Source organism: Carassius auratus, chromosome 20 (assembly GCF_003368295.1).
Source record: "Carassius auratus strain Wakin chromosome 20, ASM336829v1, whole genome shotgun sequence".
NCBI classification, from domain to species: domain Eukaryota; kingdom Metazoa; phylum Chordata; class Actinopteri; order Cypriniformes; family Cyprinidae; genus Carassius; species Carassius auratus.
The window spans coordinates 10,823,793-10,842,591 of NC_039262.1; the positions used below are offsets into that span (position 1 = coordinate 10,823,793).

The window sequence follows — 18,799 nt, forward strand, 5'->3', positions numbered from 1 at the left end:
TGTATATACACAAGCTCTCATTATATAACATCATAATATTGCTGAAGTGCAGTTGTTAGGGGCGAGACGTATTAGCATGTGTGTTTGATTTGGAGTGGTCCTCATTGATTGAAGCAGTCTCTCGCTCTTCAAACACCGACTGAAGAGCCTCATCTGATGGCCGAGGGCTGCAAACACAAGTCAACCCCGCTCTGATTTTTGATCGTCAATCTGTCTCTGCCATCACGCTGTCCGCAGTACTCTTTTCATGACGAAAACCCTAATTTTGAGAAGAGCAAGAACAGAAGAGTCTCAGGGCTCAAAACCAGGATCAGTGAGCGATAGAGAGCGGGATGCAGCAAATGTCAGTTACGTAAGAGTGAAGTGGCAGGAATGGAAATGAATTAGCTGTGCTCGCAGGCAGGTTGCAACTTTGATGAGCACAAGGGCTTCGCTTGTTATCTGCTTTAACATGTGAGTGTGTGGATTGGGAAGGGTTCCTGCTATTTGTTTAATATTAATGTCTTGCAGCTTTGTGTTTTCTTTGATTTTATAGGATCGACAGGAAAAAAGACAAAACGGAGAGGAAGATTCTGGATAGTCAAGAGAGAGCCTTCTGGGATGTTCACCGTCCTGTGGTGTGTGAGGGGTGGATCCAGCGCGGGACGGGTTTCTGTGTTTGCATCTGATCAAATAGGCACACTGTAAAAAATGAAACACTTACGTAAAACACCATTGGGGTTCCTCAGATTAACCCTTTGGAAAACCTCAAGGCTCTTTTTAAAAAAGGCCAATTCTTGCTAATTGGGACCCAGAAGTTCCTTCAAACTCTAAAAACTTGTGAAGGTTCCTTCGGTAACTAAAATTAAACTCTTTTGGTCAAATTTAAAATGCATACCAGAGTTCCTTGAGTACATAACAGGATACTTAAAGGGATAGTTCACCCAAAATGGAAAATTCAGTCATTAATTACTCACCCTCATGTTGTTCCAAACTCGCAAGGCCTTCGCAACACAAATTAAGATAAGAAAGCTAAGAGCTTTCTGGCCCTGCATAGAAAGCAATGGAACTGACACGTTCAAGGCCCAGAAAGGTAGTAAGGACATTGTTTAAATAGTCCATGTGACATCAGTGGTTCAATAGTAATTTTTATGAAGGTATAAGAATATTTTGCATGCACAAAGAAAACAAAGTAATTTTATTTTAATAATACAGTGCATTTACATTACATTTACATTTAATCATTTAGCAGTTGCTTTTATCCAAAGCGACTTACAGATGAGGACAATAGAGAGAAGCGATCAGACCAACGAGAGAACAACAACAGAGTACAAGTGCCATGACAAGTTTCAGTTAGTCTAGCACAGAACCCATAGCTATGTGTTTATTTTTTCTAGAATAGAATAGAATAGACAAGAAAAGGTGAGTGCTAGTATTAGTTGGTCAAATGCTGGCGAAAGATTTTCTGTATTGTAAATGTATTTTCGTCCAGACAATGGAAGTCAATGGTAACAAACAGTTTGGTAACTGACATTATTCACAATATCTTCTTTAATGTTTCACAGAAGAAGGAAAGTACCGTATTTTCCCGACTATAAGTCGCACTTTTTTCAAAGTTTGGCTGGTCCTGCGACTTATAGTCAGGTGCGACTTATTTATCAAAATTAATTTTACATGAACGTGAGAAATTAATCGAGAGACATGAACCAAGAGAAAAATATTACCGTCTACAGCCATGAGAGGGCGCTCTTACGCGGCTGTAGATGGTAATGTTTTCTTTTGGTTCTTGGTTGTAAATAAATGTGACTTATAGTCCAGTGCGACTTATATGTTTTTTTCCTCGTCATGACGTATTTTTGGACTGATGCGACTTATACTCAGGTGCGACTTATAGTCCGAAAAATACGGTAATACAAGTGTGTAATGACATGAGGGTGAGAAAATGACAGAAATTAAATTACTCTGTGATCTACCCCAGTTAATTTTAACTGTTCTGGTAGCTTATGAATAAAACCCCATTTTAAAGTATTTACAGATTTTTTTAGTGCGGTTAATCTCAGTTTTTCATAGTAAGCACAGCTGTTAACACATTCAGTTTCTTTTTAAGGAAAGAAAATGAAACTATATGTGTGATTATTGGATTCAGAAAATTGTGTGAATCAAGATTGTAGTGGAAAATGTGCATACTGTATCTTCAATCTTTATATGGCTGATTTACACATGCTTGTGATTGACAGCCTGGGTGTGTGAACACCACAGAGATGGACATCAGGAAGTGCCGCCGCCTGAAGAATCCTCAGAGGGTGAAAAAGGTGCTTATGCTCTTGTTATTAGTGTGTGCTGTATGTGTCTGATTGTATTGTGACCCGTCTCGCTCTCTGTCTTGCAGTCAGTGTATGGGGTTGTGGATGACACACACACTCAGAGTCCTGTACACACACCCTCCCAGCAGAGCAGCAAGGACACCAGAGAGGACGTAGAGAAAGAGGTGTGTGCGAGCGACGGTGTGAATTTGATTCTTGACAGCCTCACGGCGGTTATTAATATTTAGCACGATCACTCTCTTGCTCAAGTGGAGATGCAGTGAGCAGCGGTATTCTGTCTCTTTCAGATTCTCTTCTTGAACACTCAGTTGGATCGGCACTGTATGAAAATGTCCAAAGTCGCTGAGACGTAAGTCCTTTTTCTTGATCTGTCCAAGAGGCTCAAACTTTCCTCAGCAAATATTAATACTTGTCATTAAAAAAAATTATGCTTATTAAAGATGGGTATCATAAATAATTTATTGGTTGCAGTTCTGATTTCTCTTTTGGATTCTTTTACTTCTTTAGAGTTAAAAAAGAAATGCAATTTCATTGCCAAATGATGAGAAATTTAAAAAGCCTGGAACATCTATTATTTTAAACATTTTCGTGAAAATTGTTTTAGAGACAACAGTTGTTGCATTCACCTAATTGGCAGTAATTATACAGATGAAACAATACGAAAACTAAAATTGTGTCAACATTTTATTAATTTTTATAAAATACTTCAGACAAAATTTGTATGTATTTTTAATACAAATTTCACATTACAACAAACAGTTAAATTATAATCTGTATGTGTTTGATTCATTTAAAAGAACTGACTTATTTAAGCTATTTATTTGGGAATATACACTGGTTGCGCTGTATGTTTTTGATAAACTAAACTAAATCTGGTTCATAAGAGCTTTTAATTCAGGAATCGAACCACATTAAGTTTAATGCTATAAATTCAGTGGCGGGGTTGTGTGGGAAAATCTGTCAGAGTATTTTAGTACGGTGTACAGGAATGCTTGTGTGAAAAACACTTTTATACAATAATATGAAATAATAAAATGATTTCAACCCATTTTTGCAGATTGATGATCTACACAGAGCAGTATCTTGACTATGACCCCTTTGTGACTGTACCAGATCCAGCTAACCCCTGGATCAGTGATGATGTCACTTTCTGGGAGCTTGAGGCCAGGTATGAAAACCTGAACACTACTCTCTCTTTATAGATCTAGTTTAGCTCTCATTAGGTGAAAGGGAGAGGGATCCGGATATCAGAATTTCTTATTTTCATTTATCTTACAGGGGTCATATGATGCAATTTAAATTTCTTATTCCTCTTTGGAGTGTTACAAGCTCTTAGTGCATAAAGAAGATCTGGAAAGTTGCAAGAACTAAAGTCCCAAATCAAAAGAGATATTCTTTATCAAAGTTAAGACTCTGTCAAGCCCCAACATCTCTAAGTCACTATGTGGAAATATTTGCATAATTCCGGCTGTGTTTTGATTACGTTGGTCATTTTTACGGTCACATTTGTCAAAATGCTGTTTTCTGTTTTGTTGTTATGCTTCCTTCTGGTTTTATTTTGAAAGTCTTGTGTCATATGTTGTGCTTTTGTTTCTTGATACAAATTGGGTTCAATTTTCAAACAACATGGACGTCTGCAGACAAATACATATTCATCTGTAATGTTCATTGTGATTCCCAATCATAGGCTTATTGTAAAGTGTTTCATTTAGTTAATTTATCTTACACTCTTTCTGCTTTGGCTTATGTGATCCCGAATTTTTGCGCACGTTTCATACACACTGTGTGAGCGAGTTGTTTTCATTTTGATGCCTGGGACGAATTCTAGGATCAACATCACATGCTCCCATTGTGAAAGCTGTAATATGTTAATATGAATGTATTTGATTTGTCAAGCCAGCATTTTGCTTGCTGAAGGCAATAACTGAAATGTAGTAATATAATGCAGGCATTGTACATAATCGACCAATTGTGGCATATGAGAAAGAAGGTTCTACAGAGAACAGTCAAAGCAATGCAAATATACTTTTATAAAGATTGTAGAGCACATCAGTAGGGGAAAAATCCAAAGCATGGACGTTTTAGACCATTTAAAATATTTTTATCCAGCGAGGATTCATTAAATTGATTAAGAGTGACAGTAAAGGCATTTATCATGTTACAAAAGATTTCTTTTTCAAAAAAATGCTGACCTTTTGAACTTTTTATTGATGTTAAATAAAAATAAAAAAGTATCACAAATTTTACGAAACTAAGCAGCATAACTTTTTTCAACATATAAATAAATCAAGCAAATCCAGCATATTAGAATGGTATCGGAAGGATCATGTGACTAAAGACTTGAATATTGATTAGTGCTGTCAAATGATTAATCGCGATTAGTCGCATCCAAAATAATGGTTTTTGTTTACATAATGTGTATTGTGTTTACTTATTATGTATACAGTATATAAATACACACACAAACAGTATATATTTTGAAAGTATTTACATGTATATACATGCATATATTTATATTATTATATTTTATATTATATATAAATATATTTAATGTATGAACATAATATATTTTTCTCAAATATATAGATGCATGTGTTTGTATGTACAGTACACTAAATATTATGGAAACTACAACTTTTATTTTGGATGCGATTAATCGTTTGACAGCACTAGTATTAATGCTAAATATTTAGCTTTGAATCACAGGATTAAATTACATTTTACAATATAGTCACATAGAAAATAGTCATTTTATTTATTTTATATTGACCAGTTGTTCTAAACAGAAAATCAGACTTTCATTTCTGGGTTTCTTTCGGTGTATCTGTTCAACAATGTGACTCTTGTCACTTAATTAGGCAAAAATGAAGTTGACTTATTTACCATATCAAATTAATTAACAGTTGTTGGAATTAGGTTGGAATTAGGTCATTCAAACATTAATTTACAAGATATTATTAGACGTGATAAAGCGATCTCACACACAGCCTCTTTCTCTCTTTGTTTTCAGCCCTGTCTTGCTAATATGACAAACAATGGGACATTGTGTTGTCAAAGCACTAGCTGCTGTCAGTAGATATCGCAAAGAACAATGCAAGTTAAATAAATAAAATACAGTCTTTCTCTTTCCGCCTCTCTGTCTCAGTAAGGACCCGAGTCAACCACGAGTAAAGAAGTGGGGCTTCTCATTGGACGAGGCTTTGAAGGATCCAGTGGGCCGTGAGCAGTTTCTTAAATTCCTGGAGTCCGAATTCAGCTCCGAGAACCTGCTGTGAGTTTCCATCACTTTATTCCTTCCGTCCTCCTTTCATTTGCACTTCTGTGACATTTTCCCCTCTCTTTTACCTTCCACTCTGCTTTTAATGACTTGCACAAAATAGGACAAGCAAAAGGTCAGACCTTTAATATCACAAATGAAAGAGCGAGTAAATCCACTGATGGTACATGATCATTACCACCTCCAAAGCCTGATCGCTGATGCATTGTGATAAGCTACTGCAAACCACGGGCGTCGTGGGGCACACGAGGCAGCGGCGGGCCCCAGGAGATGCCCAACCAGGACAGCAAGGCCCCGAAGGGAGCTGCAGAGATAACGCAGGTCACTGGAGCCGTAAAGTGACTGGGCGAGAGATAAAATGCTGCTTGTCTCTGTGCATCTCTCATCTCTCTCGTATCTCTGCGTATCCCCCAGCTAGGCATCTAATAGCCTCTGTGGGAGCTGTCTTACATTTGCCAGTCTGTGAGGAGAGTGAAAGTGATGTGTCCTCTTGACTGCCTGACTCTCCCTTGATCCCATTAGGGCCTAAACCACTTCTTCACTGCAGAGATCTATAGAGCTACAGAGCAAGTGTGATATGAGAGTATAAGAAGTTACTGGCCGATTGCTTTCCTCTCTCTGTCGTGGTCCTGTGTGTGTGTGCTGACTTCCATAATTAACCCGGAGTTTGTTCCTGAGGATTTTGGGAATGCCATTGCCATCAGCGATGTAAAGAGTGGGCCAAAAGTTACACATGCCAAGTGCTAATTGGGAGTGAAAATAAGCTTCAGGCAGGGAACTTGGCTGTGGAACAGCAACATAATGCATGATTGAAATCAGACTGTAGATAGTCTGGCCTTCCCTTGTTTACCATCAAATTTAATAAATGCCTAAAGGTTTTTCTTCTTCTTCATAACTTCATGCACTGACACATATATGCAATTTTCTTTCCATGGAAATATGAGGTAGAACACCAAAATTTGAGAACAAAATCATGATGCCATTGATCAACTTTCCAAATGTTGGCACAGGAGCAAAAATATATGCTATCATTCAAAAGTTTAGGGTTGGCAAAACATTTCAAAAAAATTAAAAAGTAATATTGTGAAAAATTATTACACTTAATACACAAAACAACTGTTTTCTATTTTGACATATTTGAAAATGAAATGTATTACTATATAATTCATTTATATGATGGCAAAGTTTAATTTTCAGCTGAATTTCTTAGTCTTCCGTGTCACGTGATCCTTCAGAAATCATCCTAATATGCATTTATTATTGTCAATGTTGAAATCAGTTGTGCTGCTCGATATTTTTTGTGGAAACCATGATCATTGTTTCAGGATTCTCTGATCACTGGAAAGTTCAGAACAGTATTAAAAAAAAAATAGTCATGATACAGTAAATGTCTTTCCTGTCACTTTTGATCAGTTTAATGCATTGTTGTCGAATGAAAGTACAACAGAAATCCTACTAAAAAGCCTAAACTTTTAAATGGTAGTATATATATTTAGAATTTTTATTTTTGCTATAAAAGTCCATGTTAAAATTAATTAGATTTTCACCATCCTCCCATGACCAAATACTCTCTACAGCATTATTTTCTCTTTAGGTTCTGGTTGGCAGTGCAGGATCTGAAGTGCCGCCCCCTGCAGGAAGTGGCAGCTCGTGCTCAGGAGATCTGGCAAGAGTTTCTTGCTGAGGGAGCTCCCAGTGCCATCAATCTGGACTCGCACAGCTACGAGCGCACCAGTCAGAATCTAAAAGACCCGGGCCGCTACAGCTTTGAAGATGCCCAGGTGAGTAACTGTCACAGGAAGTACAGCTCGACCGCTGATGGCTTTTGTTCCTTTTAACAATTTCCACACTTTTTCTGCATGCCTGGAGAAAATGATCCTACTGTACTGTAACTAAATAGGTATAAATCTTGAGATATCTAACAATTGTATGTTATTGTTTTTTTAATGTCCAATAATCATACTGCAAACCCATTTTCACAGCTGATTGAGGGCTTTTAGGTTTTTTGATGGATGGAGGAATTATGAAAGCTGCACTTAGGGCCAAGTTGTGCCCAAGGCAGAGTCTTTTTCATTCTTTGAATTGATGAAATAGGAACGTGAGGGCTTTGGGGTATTCGGGGAGATTGATGTACAATAATGCTGATGGATCATCTGTTCCTTGTCCTTGTCCTCATGGCTCCGTTCAAAAGAGTTTGCCTTGTGTCTGTCTCCTTCATTTATCTACATTTACATGATTGATAAAAGAGACAGAATAACAGGCATGGCAATGCTCAGAACCAGGGTGAAAAGTCTCTCGAATTATGAAATCCATTTTACTCCAGAAACTTAATTTTCTGAGAACAGTTAGCTTGTAGTGAGTGACAAAGTAAAATAATTGAAGAATGTGTTGCAGAATCCACTGCTTAGTCTGTCAAGTGAATTATGCTTGTTTTTTATAATCTGAGGAAAAAGGACGTGCACCTTCATCGCCTTCATAGGCAGCAGTGAAGTCTACTTAATCCTGCTGCAAGATATACATTATCCCTTGGGTGAACCTACTATATATTTATTAATGTGTGCATATGCAATGTCATGACTGAAAGGAAATAGAAGCCGGATCATGAGGACAGAAAGCTGTTTTTCTGAAGATGCTTGGCTCTTTCTCATTACTTTGCAATGAGGCGCTTCCATTTCGTCCAGACTGCAAACTCACTGTCAGCCTCCAATGTTCTTTCTCTTTCAGGACCACATCTACAAGCTGATGAAGAGTGACAGTTACCCTCGTTACCTGCGCTCCAATGCTTACCAGGACCTCCTGCTGGCCAGAAAGAAGGTTCGTCTCAATCTCAAATCACTCTCTGCCGCGTGTAATGAATCTGCATTTTTCTGCATTTTTGTTTTCAGTATTGCTCTGTATTCTTTTTCACAAATCATTCAGCCATAAGAACAAAAATCAGTGCGCTCCTAGAGTACTGTAAGGAAAAAATGTCAGTATTTCATCTGTCATCTGAATATAACGTCAGAATGAAAGTCCAAACAGCTGATAAAAACATGACAATAAACCACAACTCCATTCCAACAATGACTGTCTTGTAAAATGAAAATCTGTTTGGTTGTAAGAAACTAATCAAACCATTGCTTCCAGCTAAAGTCCTCTGTCTATAATATTGCTTTTTCCAGTGAAGAACTTGTCCCGCCAGAATCAGGAAAGAAATAGGTACATATCAAACACTGACGAAACAGTCGAAAACAGCCCTAAACAAATTTGTAGATGAATTTTGATGTGAGAGTTTTTCACTGACGGAGGCATTTTTATTATTGACGGCACCCATTCACTGAGGAAGATCCATTGGTGAGCAAACAATGCAAAATTTATCCAAATCTATCCCGCTGAAGAAACAAACTGTATTTCCTGAAAGGCCTGAGGGTCAGTACATTATCAGCACATTTTTCCAAGTCAGTTCTTTCGTTAGAGACAATATTACAAGCATTAGTTTCCTTTTTACTAAAACATCAGTCCTGAGTTGAATGATTTCCTTTTCTTTGCTTGCAAACGAATGTTCAGTGTTCAGCTATTAAAACCTACTAAGCCAACTTAATATTTACTCATCAAATGGCCTATTTACTCTCTTTCCTACTTGTAATGGTCAAACATGAGCACTTCAGTTCACTTCAGAGCCATTCTGCAGTTTGATTGTGTCTCGGACCCATTGTGATTATTTTAGATTAACATTTAATTTTCTTGTTATCCATTTACTTTTATTTACTAACACATTAACTTGGTGTTGTCCATTCCCCTCCATTAACCCCTGCTCCACAGCCTGAGGCTGAGCAAGGTCGACGCACATCCCTGGAGAAATTCACTCGCAGTGTGGTGAGTGGCACCTGTTGTCTAGAAAAAAGCGACCATCGCCGGTCTTTTTCTAGCTTAATTTCTAAATCAGGCTTTCTGGAAGGTAGTCAGACCAGAATAACATTGTATATTTATGTATAAATATATTATTTGTTATATTTTGAGTTTACTGATGAATATTATTAGTCGATTTCCAAGATCACATTTTTTAAACGGTACTCTTTAAAGTACACAATTAATTCATTATAATTGTGTTTCAGGGCAAGTCTCTGACAAGTAAACGACTCACAGGCCTCATGCAGTCCTCCTGACCAGTTCGGCAGTTTGCAGTCTGTTGGGGTGGAAGGATTGTGGCCATGACGGGCCACGTGTATGGACCACCCTCTCTCCAAAACCCACCCGAACACCGCACAGCTACTGACTCTAGATGGCAGCATGCAATAAGTAAAAAAAAAAAAATCTCCAAATGGCAACAGTGCTGTCTATATCTCTTAAATCAGTGACTACAAAGACTGCATACATGAATGTCAGATATATCAGTACCATCTAGAGAACCATTTTACGTTTATTTGAAATCTACAACCAAACTGGAGCACAGACGGGACTGTCTCCCTGGATAACTATTACAAAACATTCATTATCAGATATGAAAACTTTGTCCACACTAAGCATTTAGATGTAGTGAGGATGTGTCTCAAATCTTCAGAGCATTCCAAAGGAGTGAAGAACTTGACAAGGGCTTTCAGTGACTATGTTCCCTCAGTCAAGGTTTGCACAGAACTTTTTGTCATATATATATTTTTTTTGTTGGACAGTCACAGAATATGAAGAATGAAAGTGGAAATGAAGGGGTTTGGAAAAGCACATTATTATTCCTGCCATTTCGGAGAAACTAGAGTTATTTATTCTGTCTACAGGCCGTGTTATACTCACCTACTGTGTTAGCACATGATACTTCTAACTGAGATGAGAAAATAATGAAGAGCGATTACTTTTAGAGTCAGTTTTATTGAGGAAAAATAATAAAAAGTGGTAGTATTGTATTCCAGGGTGATTCAGAGCACAGAATATTGCTTTTGCACAAAAATGGCGCCAATGAGGAACGCAGGATCCTGGAGATGCGAGTCCAGCTTTGTCACCGTGTTTCCTGAACAGCTTTACAGCTAAATGTCCAAACAAATAACAAAATTAAATGATTTAGGAGCATTTATGGAGGCCTATTTTGTCACATAAAAAAATCTAAACTGACCTTTCGCAAGGAGTTTGATTGACAGGCGATCTAACCAATCATAATTATCCGAGAAACAAACCAGACGGGAGAGTAGATTATCCTCGGTGGGCTTGAACCTGAAAAATGAGGTGTATTGACCTTTCCGCAGTTTAAACAAGATACCTTCTGATGTTCATTTATGATGATTTGATGCTATAACTAACGTTAGTCGGTTTACATACTGCTTGAACTGAGGCACCAATTTACAGCGATCTGTCACGACTGCCCTCAATTTTTTCAACGTTCATACCAAAACTAAACTGCTCTGTCTTGTCTGTCAGCACGTTGTCATTTTCTTCTTTGATCCGCGATTTATTTTCACTGTGTTGTAATTTCACTTTTAACATGATGTGAGGCAAAAGAGCGCCATGTCTTGTCGGACAACAGTCAGTAACGAAAACTGGGCGGGTCTTTGCGAAGGGTCGATTGTGACATAAATTGAAATGATGAGATTCAATTATGAGATTTCTGAGGGAAAAAGTCAAAATTCCATAAATTATTAGATTAAAAAAATTCTGAATCTATATAAAAAAAAGTTAAAACGATGAAACTGACAAAATAATTCAATAACTGACAAAAACTATTAAAATAGTTTATAGTTATCTTTATCTTATAATATCGCAAAATTATTCGATACTAAGTCATAATTGGCGTAAATCATAATTATTTAAAAAATCTCAACTTTTAGTGACATAATTATGACTGTGTCATAATTGTGATATACCAAAACAAATTGTTTTTTTCTCTCGTGTGGCAGAAATGGGGTTCCATAAGCATCTGATATTACGGTATGTAAACTGTGTTTGTCTTTGCTTTAATATTGTAGTGTAGAATGTAAGCGCTTAGTGTCGCTCTGTGTCAGTGTTGTGATTAGTATGATGATGATGACGATTTGCTCTGAACACAAACATATGGGGGTCACAGCTCTTCCCTTTAACATAGACAGTGTTTTTGTGGGATTACTACCCATTAGAAAGGTGTTTCTTCATTGCATTTCTGTCATTTTTAGCTTGCATCGTTTCCTGAAGCAGCATCACTGCCAGAGACACATAGACTTACGCTGCTGGAACACATGCGTTCTCGCAGTTGTCTTTAGCCCACAGATTCAAACACAGTCAACTGGCAGAGCAGAAATGTGTGTGCGACTGATATAGCATGTTTCCTTTACACATGTTCAGGTAGTTGATTTGTTGACTCATAACTGTACATTAGGTTGAAATGGAATGTATAGACTTTGGAGCAATCCTGGTTATGGAAGATGCCGTGTAGAATACTGAACGTGGAATATAACTTAGAGGCACAAGTGCCATATTCAGCACAAAACTATGCATGGAATATTTCTAAAGAGTTTTATTGCTTTTAGGCTTTTTTTTTTTTTCATCGGTAAAGATGAAGATCCAGTAGGTCAATATAATGGAAAGGAGGACTGGAAGTCCTGAGACATTCAATAAACATTCAGTTTGGAGGGCTCTGGAATTCTTTTTCATTTTTCTCTGCATGGACAGAATTTTATGTCACACATTTTTAGCTCAAACTGTTTGTGATGGTTCATTAAACCTCTATTAAATGTTGAACTTGCCAATACACATACGGCTACAGTACATCTGAGAATTGTGCTTCAATAAGCAAGATTTGACTTCCATAAAGCCAGTGTGGTAGGATTTCATAATCATACTGAGCTGAGATGAGCACTGAATGGCATGACAGAGGGAGGAGGTGTCTCTGCTCTACTGTGAATGTGTTGTAAAGTGCTGCTCTCTAGTGTTAAGCATGCCGTGAATCATGTGAAGGCTCAGTATTACTTTTATTCATTTTTATTCAAAGTTACATTACAACAAGGATAAAAAGAAAAGACAAGGAAAAAATGATAAAGAAAAACTAAGTACAAAACGATTCAACATTTATGTTTGAACGCAGATGATTATATACAAGAAATTTCATTAACAGGCTGCTTTTTTTAACGTTTGTACTAGTTTAAATTAATTTGTAAGTTGGTATAATGGAGCTGTTTCTAGCTTAACCACAGGTTATAGTCTTTTTAAACTTGCTTTCAACCCCTGGCAGTGAAAAGTATTGCACTTTTTCTTTAGAAGGGTATTAAGCAGTGGGTAATAAAGCCTTGAGCAAAAAATCTCCCCTTTCAAGAAGTAAAACAGCACCCGACCACTTATAAGTGCCCTTGGCTCAGGTAGTATTTCCCATTGGATTTGTAGTTCTCATTAAAGAATTATAAACTATGAACTTTAATAACTTTGATTTGAAGCCAAAAGGCACAAGACTGATCCCATACAGCTTTAATGAGGATAAAAACTATAATCCCATGAAGCTTTGTGAACGAGTCGATCAAATTACAAAACAATGGAGAAATGTAAAACTAAATAAGGGGTCTTTTGGTGCATCTTGCTTTTGTGATTCTCTGGTGGAAATGTCTTTGCAGAATCATGGATAATGTAGTTTTTCTGCAGAAATTCCACACACACACACACACATATATATATATATATATATATATATATATATATATATATACATATATACACTGTATATACTATATATATATACTGTATATACTGTATATATATATATATATATATATATATATATATGGTGTACGAGGATGCCAACATATCATCAATTAACCCTCAAATTTGTTTTTAAGCAACGGATTGAGATTTTGATAGCTGCGCTCTGTAACTGGTAGTTGTTTAGCAACAAATAACCAGTCATAACCCTGAATAGCGCCTGCATCTTTAAATATTCATGAGCTGTTTTACAGTCACAGAAACTTTTACATTGTATTTCATGTCAAAATTTAAGGGAAAAATACAATGTTCAAATATTAATGAATGGAAAATGCATTCATACCATTGCAGAAGAGATTTATTTATTCTGATGGTACACTTAGAGACAAGCCGATATTTAAATGAAGCACATGCTGTGTTCCCCCAATCAATATAGGCAAATATCCATAAAAGAACACTAACCCAGGGTTTACAAATGCACAGTCTAGTACAAAACATGAAAAAAAGATACCTGAAGGTTTATATTTAGAATGGGTTAACAATTTTAAGTGTGAAAAGTCATAATGTATCAGAAGTGTTTGATGTTTTTTGTTTAAACATCATCAAACTAGTTTGATTTTGGAACCTTTAATTAATTTCTTCAGCTGAAAATCAAATGTGATGTAGATGACCTTTAAAATAGATAAAAATGCATAGCTAAAATATTCAACAGATCGCGAGATCTGGAGAGTGCTGATGAATTGGCTCTGAAAATAGAGCCTCTAATGTATTATACAGGTGAAGGAGGTGGGAATGACATGAGAGAATGTCCAGATGGAAATAGAAATGCTAATATATCACGAGCAAAGAAATACAAAATGGAGTGAACAGATGTTTCGCTCAGAGAGGTATGAAGGGCTCCAAACAGGCGGATGGAACAATAGAGGGTTCTAGGACACACAAAACGGGAATGTTCCTGGAGCATAACCAGATATGTCCGACACAATGTAACAAAGATTAAACAGTCTAATGCATTCACATTTAATACTTACAAAATGTAACCTAGTGGGAAAAAAGCTGGCTTTAAAAGACAAAACAAAGCATGCAAGTACTACCATAGCACAAGGAAAAGCATTATATGATGGCTATCATGTAATTTAACAACCAACACGATTGTCTGCTAAATAATATATGTAAAAAAAAAAATAAAAAAAAAAAACACACTCAACAACATTATTTTCCAGTCCTGAAGTCACTGCTAAGTCCTGCTTCAATACATGGAAAAACTATTTTTTGCCATTTAGTTTAAAGATTGCTTTCACAATAACTCTCAGATGCTATGCTCTAAATGTCAACCTGAATGATGATCCCAATAAGAAAGATGAGCTTCTAATCACATTTATCCTCTTTGCATCAAACTGTTTCTTGTTATGAGCCCAAAAATGTCTTTTTTTAGGCCTAAAAACATCATAGACACATTGAAAACATGAATAAAGTGAATAGAAACCGGCTTGAATAAAAATGATTTTGCTTTATACCACTGGTGTGTGTCTCTAAGTGTAAGTTTATGCTGCTTTTATTAAAGACTTAGAGAAGAAACAGCAGATAACTTGATTAAAATATTAGTTAAAAAAAACTTGAATTGCAGCTCAGGAGTGTATAAGACATTGATTATCACTTCATTAATTTGTAATATTATACTCATTGTGCTGGTGTTGCTATTTAACTAAGTACTTTTTATAGAATACAAATCATGTTTCTAGGTAATCGGACAATCTGGACTCAAACCCGCCTTTGGATTTGTTCGTGAGCAGGATGTGAGGTAGACTACCGATTGCCTAGACTTGAGAAAAATGTTTGTAACACAGAGGTAGAGGAAGACTCCACTTCACACTACTACAGGAAGAGAACTACAGAGCAAAACCAAGACCAACATCCATCCTGAGTCTGCTGTGCGAGCCTGTGTGTGGACCTGTGGAGAACCTTCTCACAATGCTTACGGCTCTCCGAAAGCAGATGCCTTATCCTTCAGCAGATCAAGACACAGATGACAACTCCAACTTCCTGTGTACGAAACAGATACTAAGGTGACTCACATGTATAGCATCCGTATGTGTGACTGTTTGTTAATCTATTTACATGCCATGTGGTGTATTGTAAATCAATGTCATAATTTTATTACCAATTTTATTTTCATTAATGGGTCAGTAAAATTTCAGGGGGGCAGTTAATTACTTTTTTAAAGGGGTCATGAATGGAGAAATCTAAATTCCTTGATCGTTTGACATATAAGAGGTCACTGTTCTATAAAAACATCTTCTATAACATCTATAAAAAAAAGTCTTGTTAGCAAATCTATCAAAATGCCCGCTTGTGGAATGTGCCACTTTATGACATAATAGTGTGGCTAAACACTTCCCCCGCAGAAGATCAAAGCCTATTTCTACATCACTTCCTGTTTAGCCCCGCCCACTGAATCTCACATGTAGGTAAATGACGAGAGCAGCTAACGTAGATCTACACAGAAACTAAATGATAAACTTTATTTCATGAGCTTCGTTTTTAATGAAGTACAATACAGTGTCAGTAGCTTGTTCCTATTTAATTAAAACATTAAGACCTTAGCTTCCAGTAAACCTAAAAGTAAAACAAAAAAGTAAGATTCAACTAAACGATTCCTTTTTCCTTTCACATTAAAATGTAATATTTGATTATTTCATTATTATTGCATCTTAAACATTATTAGTGCATTCGTTTTATTATAGGCCAGGCATTAAAAGCAACAATCCACACCAATCTGGCAGATTTAAGAATTAAAACAATGCAAGTTAGGAATGATTTTAATATGTATTATTGTATTAATTGCTGTGACGTGATCTTACCCTCGGGTGGTTGTGTCATGGGAGGCTTCAGGCAGTACATGTGGTATCCCCGATCACAGTCATCACAGAACAGAAGCTGATCCTATAAAATTAGAGGATGTCACCGAGCTGTGAGCTCACACACACTCAGCCATACGAGCAGGCTTGCTGAAACATGCATACTGGCAACACGCTGCGTCAATAATATCAAACAAGTAAATAGAGGTTTGAGAAATCTAGTTTGAGATGTCAAAGTATTTCTTTAAGCTCGCACACTATTGAACACTCACATCGTTCTCGGAGGTGCCACACAGACTGCAGGATTTACACTCGATGCACTGCCACTGGTACGTCCGAACAGCCTGCATCATGTTGTCTGTGAACTGCAGACATGAAGGATGGCCTGGTGAAACAGAAAGATGAAAGAATAATCTGACAGAAAAAATAGAGAATCTAAACTCAGAGGAGTAGATTTTTTTTTACAGATGTACTTCACTATAATCAATTTAATTTAGAAAAACATAAATCAACAAAAAATGTCATTAGACTATTCAGTAGAAAGTTTCTTAATGTAATTTATGTACTTTAAGGATTGATAAGGCGATGGATGGGGGTATAGAAAGACAGACAGACAAACAGATAGATAGATAGATCTAATTAAAGGGATAGATAGTTCACCAAAAAAAAAGAACATTTTGTCATCATTTACTCATCCTCAAGTTGTTCCAAACCTTATGAGTTCATGTCTTCTATTGAGCACAAAAGAAAACCAAACAGTTGAGTGTAGCCATTGATTTCTACAGAAGTCAAAGGTTACCCTCAACCGTTTTCAGCATTCCCAGCATCGTTCAGCAGTAGAAAGAATCTCATGGAGGTTTGGAACAACTTGAGCGTAAGGTAAACGATGACAGATTATCATTCCAGGTGAACTATCCCTTTAAATTAATAATGAAAGAAACATGACTGCGAGAGAGAAAAAAATTACACACAATTTATGTGGAAGGAACAAACAACAGTTTCCCCTAAACACCTCCACCTTCTGTCCTGCCTTCCACACACAGAGAGAGGGTAAGCACAGGTTTGGAAAATGCCAGATGGTTCTGTAACCTCACATGTCTGTCTCTCTCTCTCTCTCTCTCTCTGTCTTTCTGTCTCTTAGGGAGGTGTCAGTTCCTCGGCCTGCTCATTTCCTCAATGAAACTGTGAGATCGGCAGGCTCCTCTTGCTTGGATGACCAGTAAAGCATGTGCAGTCTTCCCAGTTGGGAAAGCATGTGGAGCCTTGGCTTGAAGTCAGATGTTATGTGAAGCTCTGTCCCTACAGGGAGTTTCATAAGAGTTGCTACCTCGTTCCTCTTCATGGCTCTGTCCCTGGTATTCACATGCGGAACTATGTTGAATATATTAAGCCACATTATGGCAACATTTAGACATACATCTTATGTCTTGATTTTATTTCTTGCAAGTGTATGAAAACATGCCTGATTTAAAGGGATAGTTCACGAAAAATGGCCACATAATTTACTCACCCTCAGGCTAAGTGTATATGGCTTTTTTTTTCTTTTAGATGAATACAATCGGCGTTATAATTAAAAATTTGCTGGCCTTTCTTAAGATTTTTAATGGCAGTGAATGGGGGTCAAGATTTTGAAGACCATAAAAGTGAGTCCATCCATCATAAAAAGTACTCCAAGTGGCTCCAAGGGGTTAATAAAAGCCTTCTGAAGTGAATTGATGCATTTGTTTGAGTACAATATCCATATTTAAAATGATATAAACTGTAATGTCTTGTGTCCACTAACTTATCTTAACTGTTGTTGGTGTGTTCATGAGAGAGTGGCATTCAAGCAGATGATGTAGGATTTAGGCGAAGCATAAGCTCGAGTTTGAATATGCTAGTCCAGCAAGAACCAACTTTCGTTTATAGCAAAGGAAAACCAGTCTCCTCTTGGCTTATATCGAAATCCTCCATCATTTTTCTTTACAAATCCTCGTTTTGTACTTCTAATTTGCGACCAGTGTTTTGCTTTGCTCTCTCCTCTGCGCTTCAGCATTCATAACTTCTCAGTTGAGCTTACACTACGCCTACATCATCGACTAGAGATTACGGTTTGTAAAAAATGTATATGGATATTTCTATTTCAGAAGGCCTTTATTAACCCCCTGGAGTCATGTGGAGTACTTTTTTATAATGGATGGATGCACTTTATTTTGCTTCAAAATCTCAACCACCATTCACTGCCATTATAAAACCTGAAAGACCCAGGACATTTTTTTTATATAAATCAAATTGTATTCTTCTAAAAGAAAAAAGTCTTATATACCTAGGGTGGTTTGAGGGTGAGTAAATGATGAGGTCATTTTCATTTTTGGGTGAACTATCTGTTTAAGATGTTGATCTTGATGCATTTTTTATGTACAATATTTTGATCAAGTTCTGTTAGTTGCATTGAAATTATAGACTAAAATGGCCCCCAAAATTATTTTGAACCAATGCCATACTTAAACATGTATAACTGTCTAATGTAATGCATTAAGAAAATATAAATCCAAGTGTTATTTACATTTTTTTTAATAACAAGGGCCTTTTTAAAGCTAAACATTTCACAATATTCACAAATTTGCTAGGTTTTAAATTATAAAACAACATATTACTCAAAATAAGACAATGTGTTCATGTGAATTTGAGGGGGGCTGACTTCATAAATGCACTAGAATGACCTTGAACCAGTTAAAAATGGCTCATAAAATTGG

General features: G+C 36.7%; 2 protein-coding genes across 6 annotated transcripts in view; one reads left to right on the forward strand and one right to left on the reverse strand.

The window, feature by feature from the left end:
- The window catches only part of LOC113120891 (regulator of G-protein signaling 6), a 56,376-nt gene extending 44,108 nt beyond the window's left edge, over positions 1 to 12,268 (forward strand). For 2 of the 3 annotated variants that reach the window (XM_026291015.1, XM_026291016.1), the window contains exons 9-18: positions 536 to 617; positions 2,217 to 2,291; positions 2,369 to 2,467; positions 2,591 to 2,652; positions 3,361 to 3,471; positions 5,449 to 5,574; positions 7,175 to 7,361; positions 8,305 to 8,394; positions 9,382 to 9,435; positions 9,675 to 12,268. In XM_026291015.1, the coding sequence (XP_026146800.1) occupies positions 536 to 617; positions 2,217 to 2,291; positions 2,369 to 2,467; positions 2,591 to 2,652; positions 3,361 to 3,471; positions 5,449 to 5,574; positions 7,175 to 7,361; positions 8,305 to 8,394; positions 9,382 to 9,435; positions 9,675 to 9,725 (937 nt within the window). In that variant the 3' untranslated portion in view covers positions 9,726 to 12,268. The remainder of the gene's footprint in view (positions 1 to 535; positions 618 to 2,216; positions 2,292 to 2,368; positions 2,468 to 2,590; positions 2,653 to 3,360; positions 3,472 to 5,448; positions 5,575 to 7,174; positions 7,362 to 8,304; positions 8,395 to 9,381; positions 9,436 to 9,674) is intronic. The other variant, XM_026291017.1, reaches the window with a different exon arrangement.
- A 2,221-nt stretch (positions 12,269 to 14,489) lies between these two features.
- The window catches only part of LOC113120892 (zinc finger protein DPF3), a 34,195-nt gene continuing 29,885 nt past the window's right edge, over positions 14,490 to 18,799 (reverse strand). For all 3 annotated transcript variants that reach the window (XM_026291019.1, XM_026291018.1, XM_026291021.1), the window contains 3 exons: positions 16,337 to 16,449; positions 16,068 to 16,149; positions 14,490 to 15,249 (listed from right to left, as the gene is read on the reverse strand). In XM_026291019.1, coding sequence (XP_026146804.1) covers positions 15,182 to 15,249; positions 16,068 to 16,149; positions 16,337 to 16,449 — 263 coding nt within the window. In that variant the 3' untranslated portion in view covers positions 14,490 to 15,181. The remainder of the gene's footprint in view (positions 15,250 to 16,067; positions 16,150 to 16,336; positions 16,450 to 18,799) is intronic.